This window comes from Palaemon carinicauda, chromosome 43 (genome assembly GCF_036898095.1).
Source record: "Palaemon carinicauda isolate YSFRI2023 chromosome 43, ASM3689809v2, whole genome shotgun sequence".
Taxonomy (NCBI): Eukaryota; Metazoa; Arthropoda; class Malacostraca; order Decapoda; family Palaemonidae; genus Palaemon; species Palaemon carinicauda.
Genome location: NC_090767.1, coordinates 1117848 through 1140293, shown reverse-complemented (window position 1 = coordinate 1140293; position 22446 = coordinate 1117848). Strand labels below are relative to the sequence as shown.

Below are 22446 nucleotides of genomic sequence, written 5' to 3'. Positions count from 1 at the left end.
ACATTTTATATATTTCTATAAATGTTGATTGATCTATTTATTTATTGTTTGTAAATAAACTAGTTCTAGATGAAATCTGCGTTTATTCGCCCAAGTTCATTCTGATGAAAAATTATATTGGGCATTGCAACTACTATGGATATTAGTTGATAATATAAAAAATGTTAAAAGATTGTTCCTATGTGTAAGACAAACGCTCATCGAGCTGGTCAACCCTTATTCAGGATAGACCATAGCTTTGTGGTTGGAATGATAACTGATACAATATCTGTTCCTAAACGGATGAAAACCTTTGATCGATACTCAAATCAAATAGGTATACCAGGGAGGTGTCAGTATTTCATACGGACATTGGTAAGTTCCATTACAAACTTTGCTTTAGAAGGTATAGGACGAGACCACTATACCGGTTTGTCTGCTGGACATCAATAGGTAATATGTATTCCTCGAGACTTTTGTAGAGTCTAGAATGACTCTTCCCTGTAGGGGGTAGGAAGTTCTAATATGAGTGATTATTAGAAATAATGATATATGACGGTAAAATCATAGTTCTTTAGGTCTAGATAGACCAAGGAAAAGGTTGCCTTGAGGTTAAGGCACGATTGAGAATCCACAGATAAAGTGATGCTCTGGTAAACTTCCATCACGACGATATGGCCCGAGCCCAAAAAACAGATTTTGAGTGAAGCGAAAAGTCTAATTTTGGGTGAGATAGCCATGTCTTCCTGATGGACCCACCCTTCCCATCATGAAAGTGCTAAGAACCACTCCCAATAGTACAGTATCTGTAGCACCTTGCATATCGCTACAAGGAATAAGATGGCGCCGTTGATGACGTCATATACTGAGTCGGAACGGGAAGGAGAGGTACCTTATTAACGGCTGTCCTTTTGTTTTTCGTTTTCTTGCCACTTTTCCCCCTCGAAGCGTTAACGCTATTCGGGGTAAAGATAGCTATGTGGCGTGTCAAGAATACGACCTTTGATATTATGCGATATTCCTATAAGAATTGTTTAGGGATATTCGCTCCAGGAGTAAGAATTCTGGATAACTTAAGGTAAAATTCTCTAGGAATATCACCGTAGTCAAATATACCAAAAAAAAACTACCCTATAGAAACTTCCATCACGACGACATAGCTATCTCACCCAAAAATAGATTTTTCGCTTCGCTCAAAATCCGCTATATACATATATATATATATATATATATAATATATATATATATATATATATACACACATATATATATATATATATACATAAATATATATATATATTTGTATATATATACATATATATATATATATATATATTTATATATATATATATATATATACATACATATATATATATATATATACATATATATATATGTGTATATATATATATATATATGTATATAGATATATATATATATATATATATTGTATATATATATATATATATGTGTGTATATTATATATATCTATTTATATATATATATATATATATATATGTATATAAATATATACATATACATATATGTATATATATATATATATATATATACATATATATATATATATATATATCTATCTATGTATATACATATATATATGTATATATATATATTAATCCTTTCTCCTTCCAACGATATTCCATCATCCATTTTATATTCCGTTCTCATCATCTCTGTTTTTATTCTATTTATATTGAACCTAACCATGTGTGAAATTTCATGCATTCTGGTAAGTAAGCATTGCAAATTCTGTGGTGTTCTGTTAACAAGGACAGCATCATTACCATACTCCAGGTAAGCTAATTTTCTATTATCAATCAAGCCCAATCCTTCCCCACCATCTCCAACTAATTTATGCTTAAAAAAATCCATGAGGAAGATAAACAAAAACATTCCCTTGAAGTACTCTGCTGTTCACTGAATATTATTTTGATAGGACTCCATTAACATTTCACTTGTTATGCTCCTGGAAAAAAATTAATCAATTTTACATATTTAGGAGGAATTCCACGATAGCGCAAGACTCTCCACAAAATTGGCTGGTTCATAATATCAAAGGGTTTTCCATATTATACAAATGCTATCGAAAGTGGAGTCCTATATTCTACGCATTGTTGAACGTGTCTCAAAATGAAAATTTGGTCAGTACAACTTCTACCTTTTCTAAATCTTGCTTGTTCATCTCTAAGCTTTTCATCAATCTATCTCTCTAGTCTCTTTAGAATGAGCATACTAAATATTTTCATGAAAACTGACGAATCTGTGATATCTGTTATTATTTCAATCAACCAGGTCTCTTTTTTTTGTCAATTCAACTAACACTCCTAATTCCCATTCATCAGGTTTCGTTTTCTCATGCCACATTCTACAAAATAATCTTGTAAGTATTCTGGGGGTCACTTCATTTTCAGCCAATATCATCTCAGCAGTTATTCCATCGTATCCAGGGGCTTTCCCTCTCCTGAGCTTTTTAAGGATAGCTTCGATCTCAAACACTAAACTGATTCAGGGGTACATCAAGGTCTTCAACAGCTTCAGGTATACCAATGAAATTATTCCCTTCATATCTCCCATTCATGACTTCACTTAACTGTTCCATCCAACGTTGCCTTTCTTCATCTTCTATTGTTATAACATATCCATCCCTCTTTTTCATGGGTATAAGCTTCTTCTTCTTGGCCCCCGTCGAGATTTCATCGGTAATTTTATGAGCAATCCTTACACCCTTCCCCTTCCACGAATTCATAGCTTTATCAGCCTCGTCTGCTTCCTTGTATAAAACTGTTCAAAGTCATTTTTTTGCGTTTATTTTGAATTCACTATCAATACTGGAATACTTAGCATGTTGTACCCTGTAATTCTCATTACTTCCTCGAAAACTTTCAACAATCAATTTCTGTTTTTGTCTGCTTCTTTGGTATCCGGCATATCAATTGATATCTATGGCTTTCTCTTTGTAATTACATGTCCTTAAACTTCACTACCAACTGTCTGATATATGTTCTTAATATCCCACTATCCTTCATCAATTACCTGCTCTGGATCTCTCAAAGTCTCTAAGATTGCAAATTGATTTCTACTTTCAATTGCAGATATTGCTCTGGGGTCATCTTCTCGAAGCTTAGTTATCTCAAACCTAGGTAATAAATCTACATTTCTCTTGGGCACTTTCAGTTTTAATTTCAGTGTTGCTATAAGGAGTTGGTTATCACTACCAACATCTGCACCTTTATAGCTTCTTATACTTCTCAGAGTCCTCCTTAGCTCTTTATTAATGGCTATGTGATTAGTTTGATTTATGTTTTGGAAATGAGTACCTCCAATGACATCATTGTTTGCTGAACAGAAACTTATAGAATGTGCTCCATTTTCATTTGCAACCCCACCAAGACACTCAAAAACCATCATTTTCTCTTTACCTTGAGTATTCCTTCGTACTTTAGCATTGAAGTCACCAATCACTATTTTTATATCTCACTCTAGGGTATCATATATTACACTCGGCAGTTCTTCAAAGTATTCATCTTCCCTTTCTTCAAAGGAATACTTTGTTGGGTCATAGAAAACTATAATACTCAAACTTAACCTTTACAGGTAACAATCCACTGTTTACAGCTCTCCACTTGCTTAAAGCCTTTTCTCCTCTTGGTGTCATCATCATTCTTACCTCTTATTTCCCAACTCCATCTGTTCTTCCTGAATATATATTTTATCATAAGGTATGGATGCGGGGACTGAGCACCAAAAATATATTATACGATTAGGACTCCTGAAGTCTGGGCATTGAAAATTTTACTATTCAATGGCATGTGACTGGGAACCAAACATATGATATTATATATAAACTCCCTTGTTTGCTCTACGTTAAAACTTTTACATCTTAGAGACCTTTAAATAACTCCCAGACAGCAATATATAAAACACTGAAAATCCAAAAGTCTCTTAAGCACACTCAAAGCTAAACTGGGTAATTACTCTTAAGTCTTATTACCAATTAGCTAACTCTCACTGTGGTTCTTAACAGGAATCAAGCGGAAATTGGTCGTAAATAGTGTTGATTGGAATAATATACTCTTTACAAAAGTAAATATATTCTATATAGATTACAATACTTTGAGAAGAATTTACATAACAAAATTAAGGCATTGGAAAAAAATATTAAGTCTGAACAAAACTAAGAATAATATAAAAATGTAACGATCTGAAATTTATATTAACTTGACTTGATCTATTATATCTGGATAAACATTAAAAAAAAAATTGCAATGAAAATAATACAAATGCTTGAAATAATTCTGAAATACTAAAATGTTTAAGTTTGACTCTAATTGAATAATAGTTAACAAAATCACTTTATAAACCTATCCTGCCTGCAGGGCAGTTTACAAAAACGTTATACAATGCCAACACTCACCCAAATACAATGAATTAAAAAATCACCTTTTGGTCTTGCGTGGCACACAATTTGCTTTGGGGCACAGAGTCACTTAGGAGAGGACACCCTAACGTAATGAACACTTCAAAAACACTGTTTGCTAGCATGAGAGAGAGAGAGAGAGAGAGAGAGAGAGAGAGAGAGAGAGAGAGGGTGCAGATCTAACGAGATCCAACCTTGGGTCACCCATACATGAAATTGTGTCTATTTCCAGAAGGTTCAAACTTATTTGGGAAGCGTGGGAGTTTTTACCAAGTGTCAAAGCTGCCAAATATCAATCTCCCAAAACCTATACGTACGTAACGCCAGACGGCTCTCTCAGTCATCTAGCTCCGCCCACCCATTGTCCCTGGAAAAAAAAAAGATAACCTCCTGTACCAACCGTGTGTCACACAATTGTACATACTATTTTCTATATATTATGCTTGTATCTGCGCTCTTCCCTCGCACTAAAAAGAACCTGAATGATCATGTCTCCTGTTTTGCTCTGTAACATTGTCTCTCGAACAGGTTATGTCCTGTTGCCTTGAGGTTTTGTATATAAAGGAGAGTGTTCCTTAATAAACAACTCAGTTGATTGCTTCCTGCCTTTGAGTTCACAACCCTCTCTCGGCACCGTCACATTGGTGACCCCGGAAGTCGACTCGCTCCCACTGCCTTCCACCCCCGCCTCCCTCGCCCCTCCATCGTTGGTACTATGACGGACTCTACTACAGCAGTTGGCGCTGCGGCCGCCCCATTGAAACTTTCACCGTTCGCCAGCGGAGAGGCATTTGCTTTGTTTCAGCGCGCAGAAGTGCAGTTTCACATCAACGGCGTGACTCGCTCAACCACCAAAGCAGATTATCTTCTCGCGGCAATACCCGAGGAGACCTTCCCGGAAATATCCGACAAGCTTTGTGAACAAGGAGACACGCCAATAGCGTATGACGCCCTCAAAACATACCTTCTGCAGCAGTACTCGCCGTCGCCAGCCGCCCGTGTAGCAAAGCTTTTTCAGCTCTCACAACAACTGTTGGGGGACCAAAGGTCTTCGCTTGCCCTCAGGGAAATGACCAGTATCGCTCACCTTCAACCTGCCGCAGACGGCTCTCCTCGTGAGGTGAACCTACTTCGTGCCCTTTGGATACGCCGTTTACCCGGACCTATACGCGCTGCCATACCCAATGTCGATAGTTTACCCATAAAGGAATTGATGACCAAAGCCGACGGCCTTATGGACAGCCACTTCAAGACCTCCATCAACGTCTCCACCCCTGACGAAGAGGATGCCTATTCAACGTCAACTGAATCTGACATGAATGCCGTAGGACATACACGCCCACACCGTGACGTGCCGAAGCAGAGATAAAGCCGCCCACCAACCACCAATCGCTCGCGCCCCAACAAAAGACTTTTACAGCCACTTACTACCTCCCATCCGCCGCAGTTTTGCTACTACCACTTCAGATTCGGAGCAACTGCGAAGAAATGTACCGAGGATTGTCAGTGGCCAAAAAACGTGTAAGTAGGCCATTGCTCGTGGCGGTGGCGTCCAGTGTTTCTAATCTTTTCTTTTTACAGGATGCAGGAACGGGCGTGCGATTTTTGGTAGACAAAGGTGCTTGTCTTTCTCTTTTGCCAAGGAAACTCCTCAAGACACAACGTAGTCTGTCTACATCTGCCCACGTCCGATTGGTAGCTGGCAACGGATCTGCGATACCCACCTACGATTACGAGAACCTCACATTATCGTTCAGAAACGGTAAATTCAATTGGAAGTTTCTCGTTGCTGACGTCACCATGCCAATCCTCGGTGTGGATTTCCTCTCTCATTTCCACCTTCTGGTCGATGTCGCGCACCGACGATTGGTCAACGCAGACTCGTACTTGTCGACACCTCTTCAACCCGCCCCCTCTAACCTCGCTCTCCACATTAGCGCACCCACGGATGCCTACGCCCACCTCCTCACGTCGTACCCGGAAGTTTTCCGTCCAGAACTTCGGCAAACGCCCACGGTTCCTGCCAAGCACGGTATTTATCACCATATCAAGACGACGGGACCTCCAGTCTTCGCAAAATTCAGACGTCTGGCACCAGAACAATTGGCAGCCGCCAAACAGACGTTCGCCGAAATGGAGGAAATGGGCCTTTGCCAAAAGGGCTCCAGCCCATGGTCGTCACCCTTACACATCGTTCTGAAGAAAGACGGCTCCCTCTGTCCGTGCGGGGATTACAGGCGCCTGAACATGCAAACAGAACCGGATCACTACCCCCTCCCAAACATTGCCGACGTGACCTCCTACCTGCACAAAGCAAAGGTTTTCTCTACGCTCGATCTCCTGAAGGGGTATTATCAGGTGCCTATGAACCCAGAAGACATTCCCAAGACTGTCATCACCACACCGTTTGGTACATACACCTTCAATTACTCCTGTTTTGGCCTTCGTAATGCTGAGGCCACGTTTCAACGTCTCATGGATGGCATCTTAGGGGACCTCCCTTTCTGTGTATATTATGGGGACGACATACTTGTGTTCTCCTCCTCAAAAGAGGAACACCTCCGTCACCTGCGCATCGTGCTCGACCGCCTGCAACAAAACGGCCTTGTAGTCCGGTACGACAAGTGTACCTTTGGCGCCAACGAAGTGTCGTTCTTAGGGCACCGCATCACTCCTGAAGGTTTCCACCCCCTCCCTGACAAGGTAGCAGCCGTTCAGAACTTCCCCGCGCCCTCGACCATCAAAGCTCTGCAGGAATTCTTGGGCATGATCAACTATTATCACCGTTTTCTGCCAGCCATTGCCGCCACTCTTGCTCCCCTCTACGCCTTCCTCAAGGGCAAGCCGAAGGACCTGAAGTGGGGTCCCCTTCAAGAAGCACCCTTCTGCAATGCAAAGAAGGCCCTATCAACTGCTGCGGCTCTCACTTTTCCTATCCCACATGCCCCTCTCCTTCTCTCCACCGATGCCAGCGACGTCGCTATTGGTGCAGTACTCGAGCAGGTGGTCAAAGGCTCGCCCCACCCATTGGCCTTCTTCAGCAGAAAACTGTCCAAGGTAGAATCGGATTATTCTACCTTCGATCGAGAATTGCTGGCAGTGCACTTGGCTGTCCATCACTTTCGCCATTTCTTAGAAGGTACGCCCTTCGTCATTCGCACAGACCACATGCCTCTGGTGCACGCCTTCACTCGACAGTCTGACGCCTGGTCCGCCCGTCAACGCCGACATCTCTCCGCCGTGGCTGAATACAATTGCACCCTCCAATACGTCCTTGGGAAAATGAATCCCGTTGCCGATGCCCTGTCAAGAAACACGTTGGCTGCCGTTCAACTGAGATTGGATTACAACGCCCTGGCTGGAGCTCAACTACAGGATCCAGACTATCAAGCTTGTAGGACATCCTGCACGTCCGTCCGTTGGGAAGACTTTCCCCTCGAAAACTCCAACACCACCCTCCTCTGTGACTTCAGTACTGGTAGACCGTGACCTTGGATTCCTGTTCCAATGCGCCGACAGGTGTTTGATTTCATTCACAGCCTTTCACATCCCTCGTGCCATTCTACTGCACAGCTGCTGAAGGCAAAGTTCATTTGGCACGGCTTTTCTAAGGATGCTAAGGATTGGGTCCGCGCCTGAACTTCTTGACAAACTTCCAAAGTACATCGACACACAGATTCAGGAGTGGGCACCTTTCCTCAACCTCAGCGTCGTTTCGCACACATTCACGTCGACGTTGTAGGCCCCCTACCCACATCACAAGGACATCGTTACCTGTTTACCGTCATCGACCGCTCCACTCGTTGGCCTGAAGCCATTCCCATGGAAACTGCAACGTCCGCCTCATGTACATCTGCCTTACTCTCTGGATGGATTTCAAGATTCGGTATCCCTGATCATATTACTTCTGCCAGGGGAACCACTTTCACCTCTCAATTGTGGACGTCATTAGCGAATCTCCTGGGCATCACCCTACATCAGACAACGGCCTACAACCCCGCTGCCAATGGAATGGTTGAACGTTTTCATCTCACCCTCAAAGCAGCTTTGATGTCCCGCTGCAAGGATTGCAACTGGTTTACTCAGCTTCCCTTGGTCTTCCTGGGACTAAGGACCACTCCTAAAGACGCCCTCGACGTCTCGGCAGCTGAAATGGTGTATGGCGACCCGTTGGTCGTCCCTGCCGAATTTTTTCCTTCAACAACCTCCGCCGACGATCTCCAGCGCATACGTCACGTCGTGGGAAAATTTACTCCGTGCCGCCAGACTTACAAGCCCCCAGCGAAGCATCACATACCAACGGACTTGCACTCTGCAACGCACGTCTTCCTGCGCAACGACACCAGCAAGCCACCACTAACGCCCCCTTACACGGGCCCTTTCCTTGTGATCCGACGCAGTCCGAAAGCATTCCTCCTAAACATTCGGGGCAAAGACGACTGGGTCTCCATTGATCGTCTAAAACCTGCTTATCTTCTGCCAGATGACCCGCCTACAGTTCGCCTCTCTAGATCAGGGCGCCCTATTTAACATGTACAGTATGTCATTTTTAGGGGGGGGGGGAGCCATGTACCAACCGTGTGTCACACAATTGTACATAATTATTTTGTATATATTATGCTTGTATCTGCGCTCTTCCCTCGCACTAAAAAGAACCTGAATGATCATGTCTCCGGTTTTGCTCTGTAACATTGTCTGTCTCTCGAACAGGATATGTCCTGTTGCCTTGAGGTTTTGTATATAAAGGAGAGTGTTCCTTAATAAACAACTCAGTTAATTGCTTCCTGCCTTTGAGTTCACAACCCTCTCTCGGCACCATCACACTCCTCTCACAGGGTATTCATGAGTCTTCAAAACGCATCGCATGGTAAAGAAAAACATTCCAAAGCACATGTTCTAGAATTCTCTCTCAAATATGACGCAATACATCGTATATATAAAAGAACATTACCTAAGCCCTTGTTCCTATCTCTCAAGAATCCTACAACACTCTCAAATAGACAACGTAAGACTTCGTAGCAATCATACGTGAGATAAAATGTTGATTCTTTAAAAATAAATACATGAATTCACATATATTAACTTGAATAAAAGTATAATAAAATTCATGACAAAAGCCTCACAAAATTTATATAAATTTCTTATATGTACTTGAGAGGGTCGCATTTTACGGGCTGGATATCATCTCTTCAATGAACAAATGAAAACAATATAAATAAATATATATAAAATTATTGATGAACTAAGACATACTCTACACTAGACCATCATTTATTAATAATAAAAAAAATGCTTTCCATCATAATCATCACAAAATTATTAGAATATACATGTAGCCTTTCATCTACTGGCATAATTCATTGATGTTGTCTTTAACCGTTTACTGTTCTGTTATTTCAGATTATTATACTATTACGGTGATGAAAGCACGCTCGATATTGCCATCCATTAGGGGGTTATTTTTTTTTTTACAAAACGAATTCAAGACACATTCCGTGTGTAAATTTGCATGTTGTATAATACAAGGTGTATGATAGACCTTAGTTTAATACTAATGCTCATAAGTCAAGCGTTCCTTAATTCATCGGGATGACCGCAAAGAGGACGATAGTTAAAATGACAATTTCTCGTCCTCGGGCCACAAATCAAATCCCCTTTGTGCTCTTATCTGATTATCTTGTACGTGGTAGTAAGCTACTGATTTCTGGTGTGTTGGGTTGTATATAAATCCAGGTTAACCCGATCACAGCATCACTTGTCCAAAAAGTCGTCAGTATGGCTGCTGAACGGAGATCGGACCACCTCTATATCATTGACTAGGACTATTAAGTGAACACCAAGTACTCACAAGAGGCTTCTGAAAACAAAAAAGTCTATTTTGGAAGACTATATAAAAAAAATTCCCTGAAGCCCAGAGCCGAAATGTCTCTTTGTTTTCGTTTGTCACAATGGGTTTTACAATAAATATTTTATTATTTTTGTTGAAAGATCAACATGTTCGCTATATTTTTTTTTCATCAGTTTGTTTTTATTGTTTCTCTAATGATACAATACCCCTTTGACTTCTTGTTATTTTTTTATCTTATCTTTATATCCTTCTTTTATTTCTTTTTCCTTGTTGGTTTCCCTTCCCAGTAGGGTTGAAGCTTGACTAATAATAATAATAATAATAATAATAATAATAATAATAATAATAATAATAATAATAATAATATAGGAGAATGCAAACCATTTTATATCTCTAGATTTTATTTTGAAATTAGTCTATGGACATAGACCAGAACTTCTTTACTGATATAGATGACAAGTAACAGTTTCCAAGAAGATTCTTCATCAGAGGACTCTAGACTTAATGCTGAAGAATCAATATATTTATCGATCAACTCATTTTGCTTTGCATCGTCCTCCTGTAATTTTTCGAGTTGTTTTATGGTATTCCCTCATTCTCTTTTTTTTTTTTTTTTTTTTTTGTCACCGAATGCACTGATTCTTTTACAAGTAAGCCTACCCTTAAATCTTCCAACATAGGTATTCACTTGTGCCCAAGTATGTGGCAGTGTATTATATTGGCAATAGTATGAAGGTAGACGAGTAACCTTGTGACCATTTTCAACTGCAATTTGAACAATCACGTAAACTTTATCAATATTCAGAGAGTATTCCTTGAGCATTTCCAAATGTTGGCATTTCAACATATTGTCTCATGGTGATACGCTTTTTTCATGAGCATTATTTTTTTCTTATCCTTTTTGTTTGATGCTGGTTTATCTGATTTTGCTCTATGATAAGATGCATTACCATTACTATTATGGAAGATGGGAATATACTCGGTAGCAACTGCTTACAGAACCATTGTTCAAAACTACGTTACTGTTCATTTGACTGTGAAAGCAGTTTTGCCTAAATTGATTGCTTATGTTGTGCAAGTAATTGCTTTAGAAATATCAGTATCAGGGCCTCCTTTCTGTTTTTCTAAAGCAAAATATTTCTAAACATTATAAACAAGCTCTAGTGCTTGACCAGTAAGTAGCCTACTGTTGCTCTGTATGGGGATGGATGATCTGAGTGTGGAGTTTAAGCAACAAGCTACTTTCGTCACAGATGGTTCCTGCTAGTACCTGCCCGCAAGGAATACTTCCTGACGAAAGCCGATTAATGAATGTCAATCGCTGACCCGAGAAACTATATCGGAAAAAGTGGCAATTTTGTCTGGTTTCTTTATAGTAGGCCAACGACTGAATAATGTTTCAAAAGTATATCAATTAAAAGTTGAGTTCTATATCATTAAAGTTTAACATTTAAATTAACTATATTCATTATAATCATCAAATTGCTTCCTTCTCTCTTAATTTTCGAAACACGATGTCGGATATATGGCAATGTGTGTTTTTTGTCTTTAGGTATATCTCAAAATTCTTTGTAAATTTGACCGAGTATAGCGACAAACTACACGTTTCATTGTGGATTTTTTGTCCATTTTTCCATGAGTATTGCCGTGTGAAGCTCATGCACCGGAAGCACATAAATTGAATCTATTTGGGAAGATAAAAGAAAACAGTTCTCGAAAATCACACCTGCACTACAATACTTCTCTACCTCGTCGTTATCACAAAACCTTGAATGACAGTCTGTGGCTTCTAACGTGTCATATAATTCAATATTTTTCTTAAATAAGAAAATAAACTCTTTCATATCACTACTGCGAAGTCAGCAATAATTGCATGATGCAAATGTGTAATGTCATATAAATTATTTTCTATTCCAAAAATGGGGTAACTTGAAAGCAATGGAGGTAGCTTGAAACTGGTTTCAAACTAGCCCCCGGCTAATCTTAAAACTGTTTCAAGTTACCTGTGGGTAGTTTGAAACTGGGAGGTAGCTTGAAACCTTGGAGGAAACATAACTGGAGATGCCCTGACCCGGATTAAGAGAAGCCAGTCTTTACCAATCGGACTGAGAGTTCTTGATCCAATAAGTTAATCTCTGTCACTGTATTGGAATTTTCAGTCAGTTCTATTCAGAGCTTTGTTTAGAGACGGTAACCCTTATTGTGCCTTCATTAGCGATGGCTCCTTCCTGTGCTGCTCTTTGTTGTACGAAATATATTCCGCTGACTGCCTTCATGCAAAAATCAATAACAACAGTTGTGACATTATCACAAGCTGTGTTCAATGTCATCCATAGAGGGCTATAAAGGTCAACGACTTTACTTTAGTTCATTGTTCCCAGGAGTTTGTAACTGATTCGCCAATAAGTTGAGCAACAAGTTTAACATTTTTTCTTTTAATAAGTTGACTGGGTGAACCAGGCAATTCACATATTACCTGAAATGTTCAGTCACTTTACAAACTGTCTAGATTTACATATTGACTGTAATATATATATATATATATATATATATATAGTGGAACCTCTACATACGATTGTCCTAACATACGAATTTTCCAATGTCCGAAGTAAAATTCGACCAAATTTCTGTCTCGGCACCCTAAATAATGCTCCAACATCCGATGTAGATCTTGTTTACGCCGGTAGATGGCAGCACGTAAGAGGGACGCCATTGAGCGTCGAGTGCTCTGTTCTCTGTTCTTGTGTGTATCGTGTGGTTGTCCTCTGTTTGGTCTGTTATTAACAGTGCTTATTTTCTTCCTTTTCTCACATTTCCTTTTTGATTTTACCTATAATCATGGTGCCTAAGAAGCTAATTTTCAGTACAAGTAGTGGTGAGAAAAGGAAGAAGGCAATTCTTTCATTAGAATTGAGGTAAGAAATTATAGAAAAACATGAGAGCAGTGAGCATATGAGTGATATGCCTAAACAATATGGCCACAATAGGCCTATGATCTCGACGATCATCAAGCAGAAGGCAGCCATTAAAGCAGATAAACCATCGAAGGGGATCACCATTATTACAAGACATCGTAGCAATACCCTGGAAGAGATAGAACGCCTTTTGTTGATAGGGATAAAGGACAAAGAGATTGTTGGCAACGATCATTTGTGAGAAGGGCCAGCGTGATGAACAGAAAGAAAGAAAAAAGTGAAGCAAAGAAAACCATGATAGAATTAACAAGCTCTTTTAAAAAAGTCTTCTCTCTTTTTCTGTTTCTCTCTAAACATAGCATTAACATGTTCTTTAAATAAAATCTCTCTCTCTCTCTCTCTCTCTCTCTCTCTTGTTCTTCTTCGATGTTATATTGTTAGAGACGTCTATTATTTTTTTGCGAGAGAGAGAGAGAGAGAGAGAGAGAGAGAGAGATTAAACAAAAATGTGTTTAGAGTACGTATGATTTTTAACACCATTAACGAGTTGAAAAACAATTAAATATAACTAAGAAAGTAATAACAGCTAATCTGAATTCCTTTATCAACTAAAACAAATATTGATACAAACACACTCGTGTGCGTATGCAAAAACACACACACAGGAATTGCTACGCAGTAAGAGACAGACGGTCGGGGAGGAGGTAGAGATGGTGACTGCGATAACGTACCGTAACTCGTCACTGAAAGTGATGGAAATTTAAAATCAAAAGAAAAATATGGAAAATATATGAAATATAAAAATAAGAAAAAAATAAATAAGCTAAGTAAGATCAAAGTTTCCGTAGTGTAAGTTACGGTACGTTATGGCAGTCACCATCTCTTCCTCCTTGCCGATCGTGTCTCCTCCTGCGTGTGTGTGTGTTTGCGCATACGCACACGAGTGTGTTTGTATTAAAATTTGTTTTAGTTAATAAAGGAATTCATATTCGCTGATATTGTTTTTTTAGTTACATTTAATTGTCTTGAGACTCGTTGACGCTGTTAAAAATTCTATGTACACAACATATTTTTGTTTAATCTCTCTCTCTCTCTCTCTCTCTCTCTCTCTCTCTCTCTCTCCCAGAAAAAAAATAATAGATGTCTCTAACACTAACAGTAAAGAAGAACAAGAGAGAGAGAGAGAGAGAGAGAGAGAGAGAGAGAGAGAGAGAGAGAGAGAGAGAGAGAGAGAGAGTATTTATTTAAAGAACATGTTAACAACATGTCAACCTTCTCGCAAATCGTCTGTATCCTCCTGGCGTAACAAATATTAAACCTGCGTTGGCTTGTCTCTAAGGTAGAGTGACAATAAAACACATTATTTATTTTTTTTTTTTATAATTATCTTTTTTTCATCCTTCTTTCATATTATGCAGTTATGTTATTGTTATGTGTAATTATATGTAGTAATTTATTAAAGAGTTATTATTGGATTTTGGAGTGTGGAGCGAATTATACAAATTAATGTGTATTCTTATGGGAATATTTGCTCCAACATAGGATTGTTTTAACATACGAAGTCGTTTTTAGAACGAATTAAGATCGTATGTAGAGGTACCACTATATATATATATATATATATATATATATATATATATACATATGTATATATATATATATATATATACATATATATATAAATGTATATTATATATATATATATATATATATATGTATATATATATATATATATATACATATATATGTATGTATATATATATATATATATATACATATATATACACATATACACACACACACATATATATATATATATATATACATATATATATATGTACATAATTATATATATATATATATATATGTATATATATATATATATATATCTTATATATATATATATATATATATACATACATATATGTATATCTATATATATATATATATATATAAATATATATATATATATAATATATATATACACATACATATATATGTATATATATATATATATAACGGATTTTGAGCGAAGCGAAAAATCTATTTTTGGGTGAGATAGCCATGTCGTCCTGATGGAAGTTCCTATAGGGTAGCTTCCTAGGGTATATTACAACTACGGCGATATTCCCAGAGAATTTACCTTAAGGTACCAGAATTCTAACTCCTGGAGCGAGTATCCCTCGTGAAAGGGATATCGCGACATATCAGAGGACGTATTCTAGACACGTCACATGGCAATCTACGACCTGAATAGAGATTCGTCTCGTAGGAGGGAGATTGACGAGATACGAATTCGGGAAAGAAAAAGGGGAGCCGCTCCCAAGGCTTCCCTATCCCCCGATTCGTATGCGTGCCTGGCGCCAATCCTGGCGCCATCTGTATTCCTTGTAGCGTACACGAGGTGCTACAGATACTGTATGTAGGGAGGGGTCCTACAGCCCTTTCTTAGAAAGGCAAGGGCGGGTCCATCAGGACGACATGGCTATCTCACCCAAAAATAGATTTTTCGCTTCGCTCAAAATCCGTTTTTTGGGCTCAAGCCATGTCGTCCTGATGGAAGTGTACCAGAGCATTACTGTATCTGTGGATTCTCAGAACGTGCCGTACTCCCCGGAGATATTTATTCCCGGTCGACTAGACCTAGAGACCTAAGATGTTACCGTTATACATCTTTTCAACTAACTATAAACTATGTTAGAGCTTCCTGCCCCCTACAGGGAAGAGTCCTACTAGACTCTGGAAAGTCTCGAAGAGTACATATATCTATGTATGAATACCAGGCAAGCTAATATAGTGGTCTCGCCCTATATTAAGTAAAGCATAGTTTGTATAGAACCACTGCGTCAATATATTGACCAGTCATCCGCACAATACTTGTATTGGACAAAGGTTTATATCCGCATAGGAAGAAACTAATAAAACCGCCCTCGTCCCTTTATGGGACGGAGTCCTCCCATTAGGGGACTTACATAAACCAATGCAACATAGCTTGCAAAACAGAACAATTCTATCAGAATTATCCCAGATAAGATACATAGAATAAAAATGCTCAATTATACCAATAAATTGACACAGGTGAAAGAGACGCAAGGTTCTCAAGAACAAGTTTATTGACAGATAATAAACAGACAGGTTAACAACAAATATATATATTTATATAAAAGAGGGTAACCCAAAACTTTAAGCATAAGTATGATAGTAAACAGAACTTGTTTATCTGAAAGAAAAACCATTAAACACCACTTTAATGAGATACCAAGGTATCAAGTCATAAAAATCTGTATTACAAATCAATCACATTAGCGTTAGAAACGCTTGGCACACATGTCTGAACTTATGCAAGGTTCACCTTTGAAGGAAGGAACAGTCTATATGGGCACTTGGTGCCCTCATTTAGTTTGTAGTACAGTATGTACCTACACACTCACCCTGGACTTAATCGTCCCAATTAAGACCACTGTTCCTCGCAGAGTTAAACAGTAGGGTTAACTACACGACCCACTGCTACCACAGATCTCTTAAGTTCCTCTACTTGCTTCGCATAGTGGCGAAAGAACACCCTGGAAGACTTCCAGCCCGTGTATGAACGGAGATGTTCAAAATCCATACAATTAAAGAAATTTAGGGATGAGGCAACTTTCCTCGGATCGTGACCTGCGGGTGTACTGTCAGGATCCGCTCTGCGAATAAAATATGTCATTTTCGCTCTGAGTTGATTCAGAGATAAATTTGAGCCTGATGTTTCTCCCCTGAATAGTTGACTACCCTTGAAGTCTGAAGTTCTACGAAGATAGACCTTTAGGCATTCTACTGGACATAGAGATGCATCTTCTTTCAGAGGACAGATTCTCCAGGGACCCCACCTGTTGGTGGGTAACTCATTCTTGGCGAGAAACGTAGGATCCGGAAACAGGTTCAGCTCCCCCCCATCCAGGAACTGAACACGACCTGCCTCTCTCGAGAGGGCTACAATCTCACTAACCCTGGCCCCGGACGCGAGTGCAAATAGGAAAATAACTTTTTGCGTCAAATCCTTTAACGCACATTCTTCATTGCTCAACAAGGAGGCGAAATGAAGAACTTTGTCTAAAGACCATGAGATGGGCTTTGGAGGTGCTGAAGGTCTGAGCCTAGCGCAGGCTTTCGGAACTTTATTAAAGATCTCGTTACCTAGGTCGATCTGGAAGGCAAATAAAATGGGTCTCATCAAAGCCGATTTACACACTGAAATCGTGTTAGCTGCCAATCCTTGGCCATGGAGATGGATGAAGAAAGATAAGCAGAAATCTGTTGAGATCTCCTGCGGATTCTTTGCCTTTACAAAGGCCACCCATTTTCTCCAAGATGACTCATATTGCCTTCTAGTCGATTTGCACTTGTATTCCTCTAGGAAGTCTATGCTGGCTTTCGAAATCCCGAAGCGCTTTCTCACCGCTAGGGCGAGAAAATCATGAGCTGCAGGGTCTGGGTTTTCTGTAATGAAGCGCAGACAGTCGACTTCTGGACTCGCTGGGTCAGAACTGGATGTGGTAGCGGCACGAACTTCATCTGTAGTTCCAACGCCAAGGGGAACCACATGCTGTTCGCCCACTTGTGGGCCACTATTGCCGCTACCCCCTTGAAGGATCTCAGTTTGTTGAGGACCCTCAACAGAAGGTTGTGAGGAGGGAACAGATAAATCCTGGACCATCTGTTCCAGTCGAGGGACATTGCGTCCACTGCTTCCGCTAAGGGGTCCTCGTACGGGGACACGTACAGGGGCAACTTCTTGTTGTCTTTCGTCGCAAAGAGGTCTATTTGCAGTTCTGGGACTTGATTCAGAATGAAGGAAAATGATCCTGCGTCTAAGGACCATTCCGACTCTATCGGTGTGAACCTGGATAGAGCGTCCGCTGTCACATTGCGGACTCCTTGAAGGTGAACTGCCGACAGGTACCACTTCTTCTTTTCCGCCAATCGGAAAATGGCTAACATCACTTGGTTGAGAGGTGGTGACCTCGACCCTTGTCGATTCAAGCATCTCACAACCACCTCGCTGTCTGTCACCAATCTTATGTGGATCGAGTGACGCGGGGAGACTTTCTTTAAGGTAAGGAGCACTGCCATAGCTTCTAGAAAGTTTATATGAAAGGTCCTGAATAGCTTGGACCAAGTCCCCTGGACTTTTTTCCGATGAGAGTGACCTCCCCATCCCTCCTTTGAGGCGTCTGAGTGAATCGTCAACGACGGGGGAGGTGGCTGAAGAAGAACAGACTTCTTTAGATGTCTGGCTTGGGACCAAGGTCTGAGAAGAGTACGTAGCCGAGGCGGCACTGGTCTTCTCAGGTCTCTTCGCGCGTTTGATGCATACCTTCTCCAAACTCCGGTTGCATCCTTTAGCTGTGCTCTTAGCACTGGGTCTGTCACTGAAGCAAACTGGAGAGAGCCTAGTACCCTCTCCTGTTCGCGTCTTGATATCCTTTCGGAATCTAGAAGTCTCTTGACAGAGCCCGCTATCTCCTTCCTTTTCTTCATTGGGATGGAGAAACTGTGTGACAAAAGGTCCCAGTGGATTCCCAGCCACTGGAACTTTTGGGATGGAGAAAGTCGAGACTTTTTCTTGTTGATCTTGAAGCCTAGGTACTCTAGGAACTGGATCACCTGACTGGAAGCTTGCAAGCATTCGGTCTCGGATGCTGCCCACACCAGCCAGTCGTCCAGGTAGGCTACTACCTGAATTCCCTTTAGGCGTAATTGTTTGAGAGCTGCGCTCGCAAACTTCGTGAAAATCCTTGGGGCTATGTTTAGCCCGAATGGCATGGCTCTGAAGGCGTACAGTTTTCGTTGTAGCCTGAACCCTAGGTAGGGGGAGAGTCGACGGCTGATTGGAATGTGCCAATAGGCGTCTGACAAGTCTATAGAGACTGAGTATGCCCTCTTGGGCAGTAAGGTCCTTATGTGTTGCAGTGTTAGCATCTTGAATTTGCAATTCACTATGAACTTGTTGAGTGGTGACAAGTCCAGAATGACTCTGAGCTTTTCCGAGTCTTTCTTGGGAACACAAAACAGCCTCCCTTGGAATTTGATGGACTTCACCTTTCGGATCACATTTTTCTCCAACAGTTCTTGAACGTACTCCTCCAAAATGGGGGTGGAGTGTTGGAAAAACCGAAGGCATGGGGGTGGAGTGCTGTACCAGCTCCAACCCAGTCCATTCTTGAGTAGGCTTTGGGCCCAGGGATCGAAGGTCCAGCGATCCCAAAATTTCATCAGTCTCCCTCCTACCGGTATCATTTCACTTGGACTGCCGTCCTGAGGTCTTGCCTCCCTGACCACGACCACCTCTGAATCCCCTTCCCCTTGAGGGGCGCCTAGACGAGCCTCTGGCTGCTCCTCTAGGTTTTGCACGAAAGGAAGAAGACTGTCCTTCGAACGTTGGGGCGAATGTGGTTGACTGACCTGGTACCGCCTGGGGTACCCACTGAAAGGCAGTCGGGGTTTGTGCCACCATCTGGGGCACTGGAGGCAAAGGCAATTGCAGTTGCTGTTGCTGTCTATAAGGCTTGGCTGGCTGAGATGGTAGCCTAGTCTTCATATTCTTCCTCTTTGGTTGAGGACCCTCATCCGGGGAAGATTTTCTTTTGATAGCCAGACCCCACTTCTGGAGAAGATTTCTATTCTCCACGGCGGCCTTATCAACAACCTCTTTGACCATATCGGTAGGGAAAAGGTCTTTTCCCCAAATGTTGGAGGAGATTAACTTCCTTGGCTCGTGTCTCACCGAAGCCCCGGTGAACACGAACTCCCTGCAAGCTCTCCTTGCCTTGACGAAGTTATAAAGGTCCTTCGTCACTGTGGCTAAGTGAGACTTAGCCACTACCATGAACATTTCATGGACCTTGGGGTCACTTGCCATCGTCTCGAGAGTAGTCTGATGAGACATTGAGGCAGCCAGTCTTTCTTTTGTCTCGAACTCTCTTCGTAAAAGAGATTCGGACAGCTTGGGGAGGTCCTCGCCGAATTGCCGTCCGGCAATATCAGCCTCCAACTTTCCCACTGAGAATGTTAGATGGACATCCTTCCAGTCTTTGTGGTCCATAGGTAGAGCCAGCGACAAGGGTTTACATTCCTCCAGGGAGGGGCAAGGCTTGCCGGCCTCGACTGCCTTTAGGACAGCCGCAAACCCTTTCTGTAAAAAGGGGAAGGCTCTATCAGGAGAGGACACAAACGAAGGGAGCTTCTTGCTCAATGCAGCTACCTTCGAATTCGAGAAGCCCCTCTCTTTCATCGAGGATGAAAGTAGGGCTTGAGCCTTAGCGTGGTCCATAACAATGACCTCCTTCGGCTCTGTCTCCTCCCTTGAAGCTGGTTCTTTTCTCAGCCGGACATAGCAGTCCGGATATGATGCCTTGCTGGGCCAGAATTCTACCTCCTCTAGGGGAACTGAACCCAGCTTATCCGAAATGACGATCTTTCCAGTCGTCATCGGCATGTGCTCAGCATACCTCCATGGGTTAGCATCTGAGCATATGGGAAGGTCTTTCACATTGAGCCTTTTCCGGGGCCCATGTGATTCTGCCAGGGACTGCATACGCAGTTCCATTGCAGCCGCCTTCTCCTGATTCTCCTTCTGCATTTGTTGGATCATTCCAACAATCGAAGAGAGGGCCTGTCCCAGTTCTACTGGGAGGCCAGCCGATGTTGAGGGGATAGGCTCCGGCATCTGAACCGGAGTAGCCGACACCTCGTCGACCTCATCCTCTACGACATCCGGGGTTTGAACTTGATCCTGACCTTCTGCCAGGAGGTCTTCTTCCAAACGATCGTCCAGGTCAGACATCCTGTCACACAACTGGATGTCTTGCATCGCATCTGCGACTTCCTCGTCCACCTGGACTTGATCTTGAAGGATCTCCTCTTGAGGCTGGGGAATCACTGCCTCAGCTGATGCCTGGGGAAAAAGATACGCCCTCATCTTCTCACTTGGAAGATAAGGGCCAGAGGTGTTCTTCTTGAAGCCCCTTACCCAAGTACGAAGCTTTTCCCTAGCTATATCCCTTGATTCCGCCGTTCTAGGGGAATCAAAAGCCTCAGTAATCAGGTTAGTGCATACAGTACATACCTGAGGGTCCCAATACTGGAGATCATCCTTGGAGACAGCGCATGCTGCGTGTCTCCTACAACACTCATGTCCGCAGAGGTTCTTGCTGCGGACATTGCAGAAAACATTTCCGCACTTCGGAGGGTCCTCCTGTAAAGAGAAGAAATTTCCATGAGTATCAAGTGAACTATGTATCACTGGATATGCATAGTATAGCATAACAATTCATAAATGAAAGACACACACTTGTGTTTCCCTCACAACCCATTGTTGCAGCCTTCCGGATAATAAAATCAAAAATGGTTTATCTCTACTAGAGTAACCAATGCAAGGTTTCCAGAGGAAACAGGTGGAGCTCACACCTAGGCAATGATTTTAAAAATCCTGGATAATAGACGGGGAAGAACTCTGCTTCCTGTCTGAGGGCAACAGCAAAGGGCTGTGTAAGAAAACACAATAGTGTTAGAAGATACAGTGCTGTACCTAAACTTTTACTATAGTTTTCTTCTTACTGTATATGCTATACAGAAGAATACTAGTACAGTATAGGAGGATGTGTGCCGGCCTGCCTTTGCCGGCCGGCACACACCACAATTAGCTTTAAAGTATACTACTTAACAGCTATAGGGCGGCAGCCCTCTGGTTCAAATGCCTGTGCCGGCGGCAGCAGCTGCCGGCCAGCAACAGCCAGTGTTGGCCGGCAATGATTGCCGGCCAGCAACTACACAAGGTAGTACCCAGCTGCCGGCCACACTCTTGGTGACCGGCAGACAAGGACTGACATAAGCCGGCCGGCAAAGGTACAAGACCGATGCCAGCCGGCAGCAAAAGAACCAGAAGACTACCCCTGCCCGGCTGCCGGCCTCATAGGCCGGCAGCCGGCCTATGAGGCCGGCTGCCGGGACAGGTACAGCACTAGAATAAAATAGAATGGATGCCGGGATAAGAGTGTACACAACCCCCCCAGCCCGGCAACCGAAAGAGTGCATATAAGGAAGGGGAGAAACTTAATTCAGGCTTCCTTGACCAATGCCGTCCGGCTCTGCCGGCAGGCATGGATGAGGGACCAAGAGAGGTCCGGGCAGCACTCGAAAACATAAGACCCTTGCCGTCCAGCGTCTCTGCCGGCCGGCAATGGGCTTAGTCAATCCAAATCCCAACCTATACTAGGTCCAGAAGTAGA

At 41.7% G+C, this 22446-nt stretch overlaps 1 protein-coding gene across 1 annotated transcript in view; it reads left to right on the top strand.

The window, feature by feature from the left end:
* The first annotated feature begins 11232 nt into the window (after positions 1-11232).
* Positions 11233-22446, top strand: part of LOC137633498 (uncharacterized) — a 19576-nt gene continuing 8362 nt past the window's right edge. Inside the window, exon 1 of the mRNA XM_068365795.1 lies at positions 11233-11383. Within this exon, the coding sequence (XP_068221896.1) occupies positions 11233-11383 (151 nt within the window). The remainder of the gene's footprint in view (positions 11384-22446) is intronic.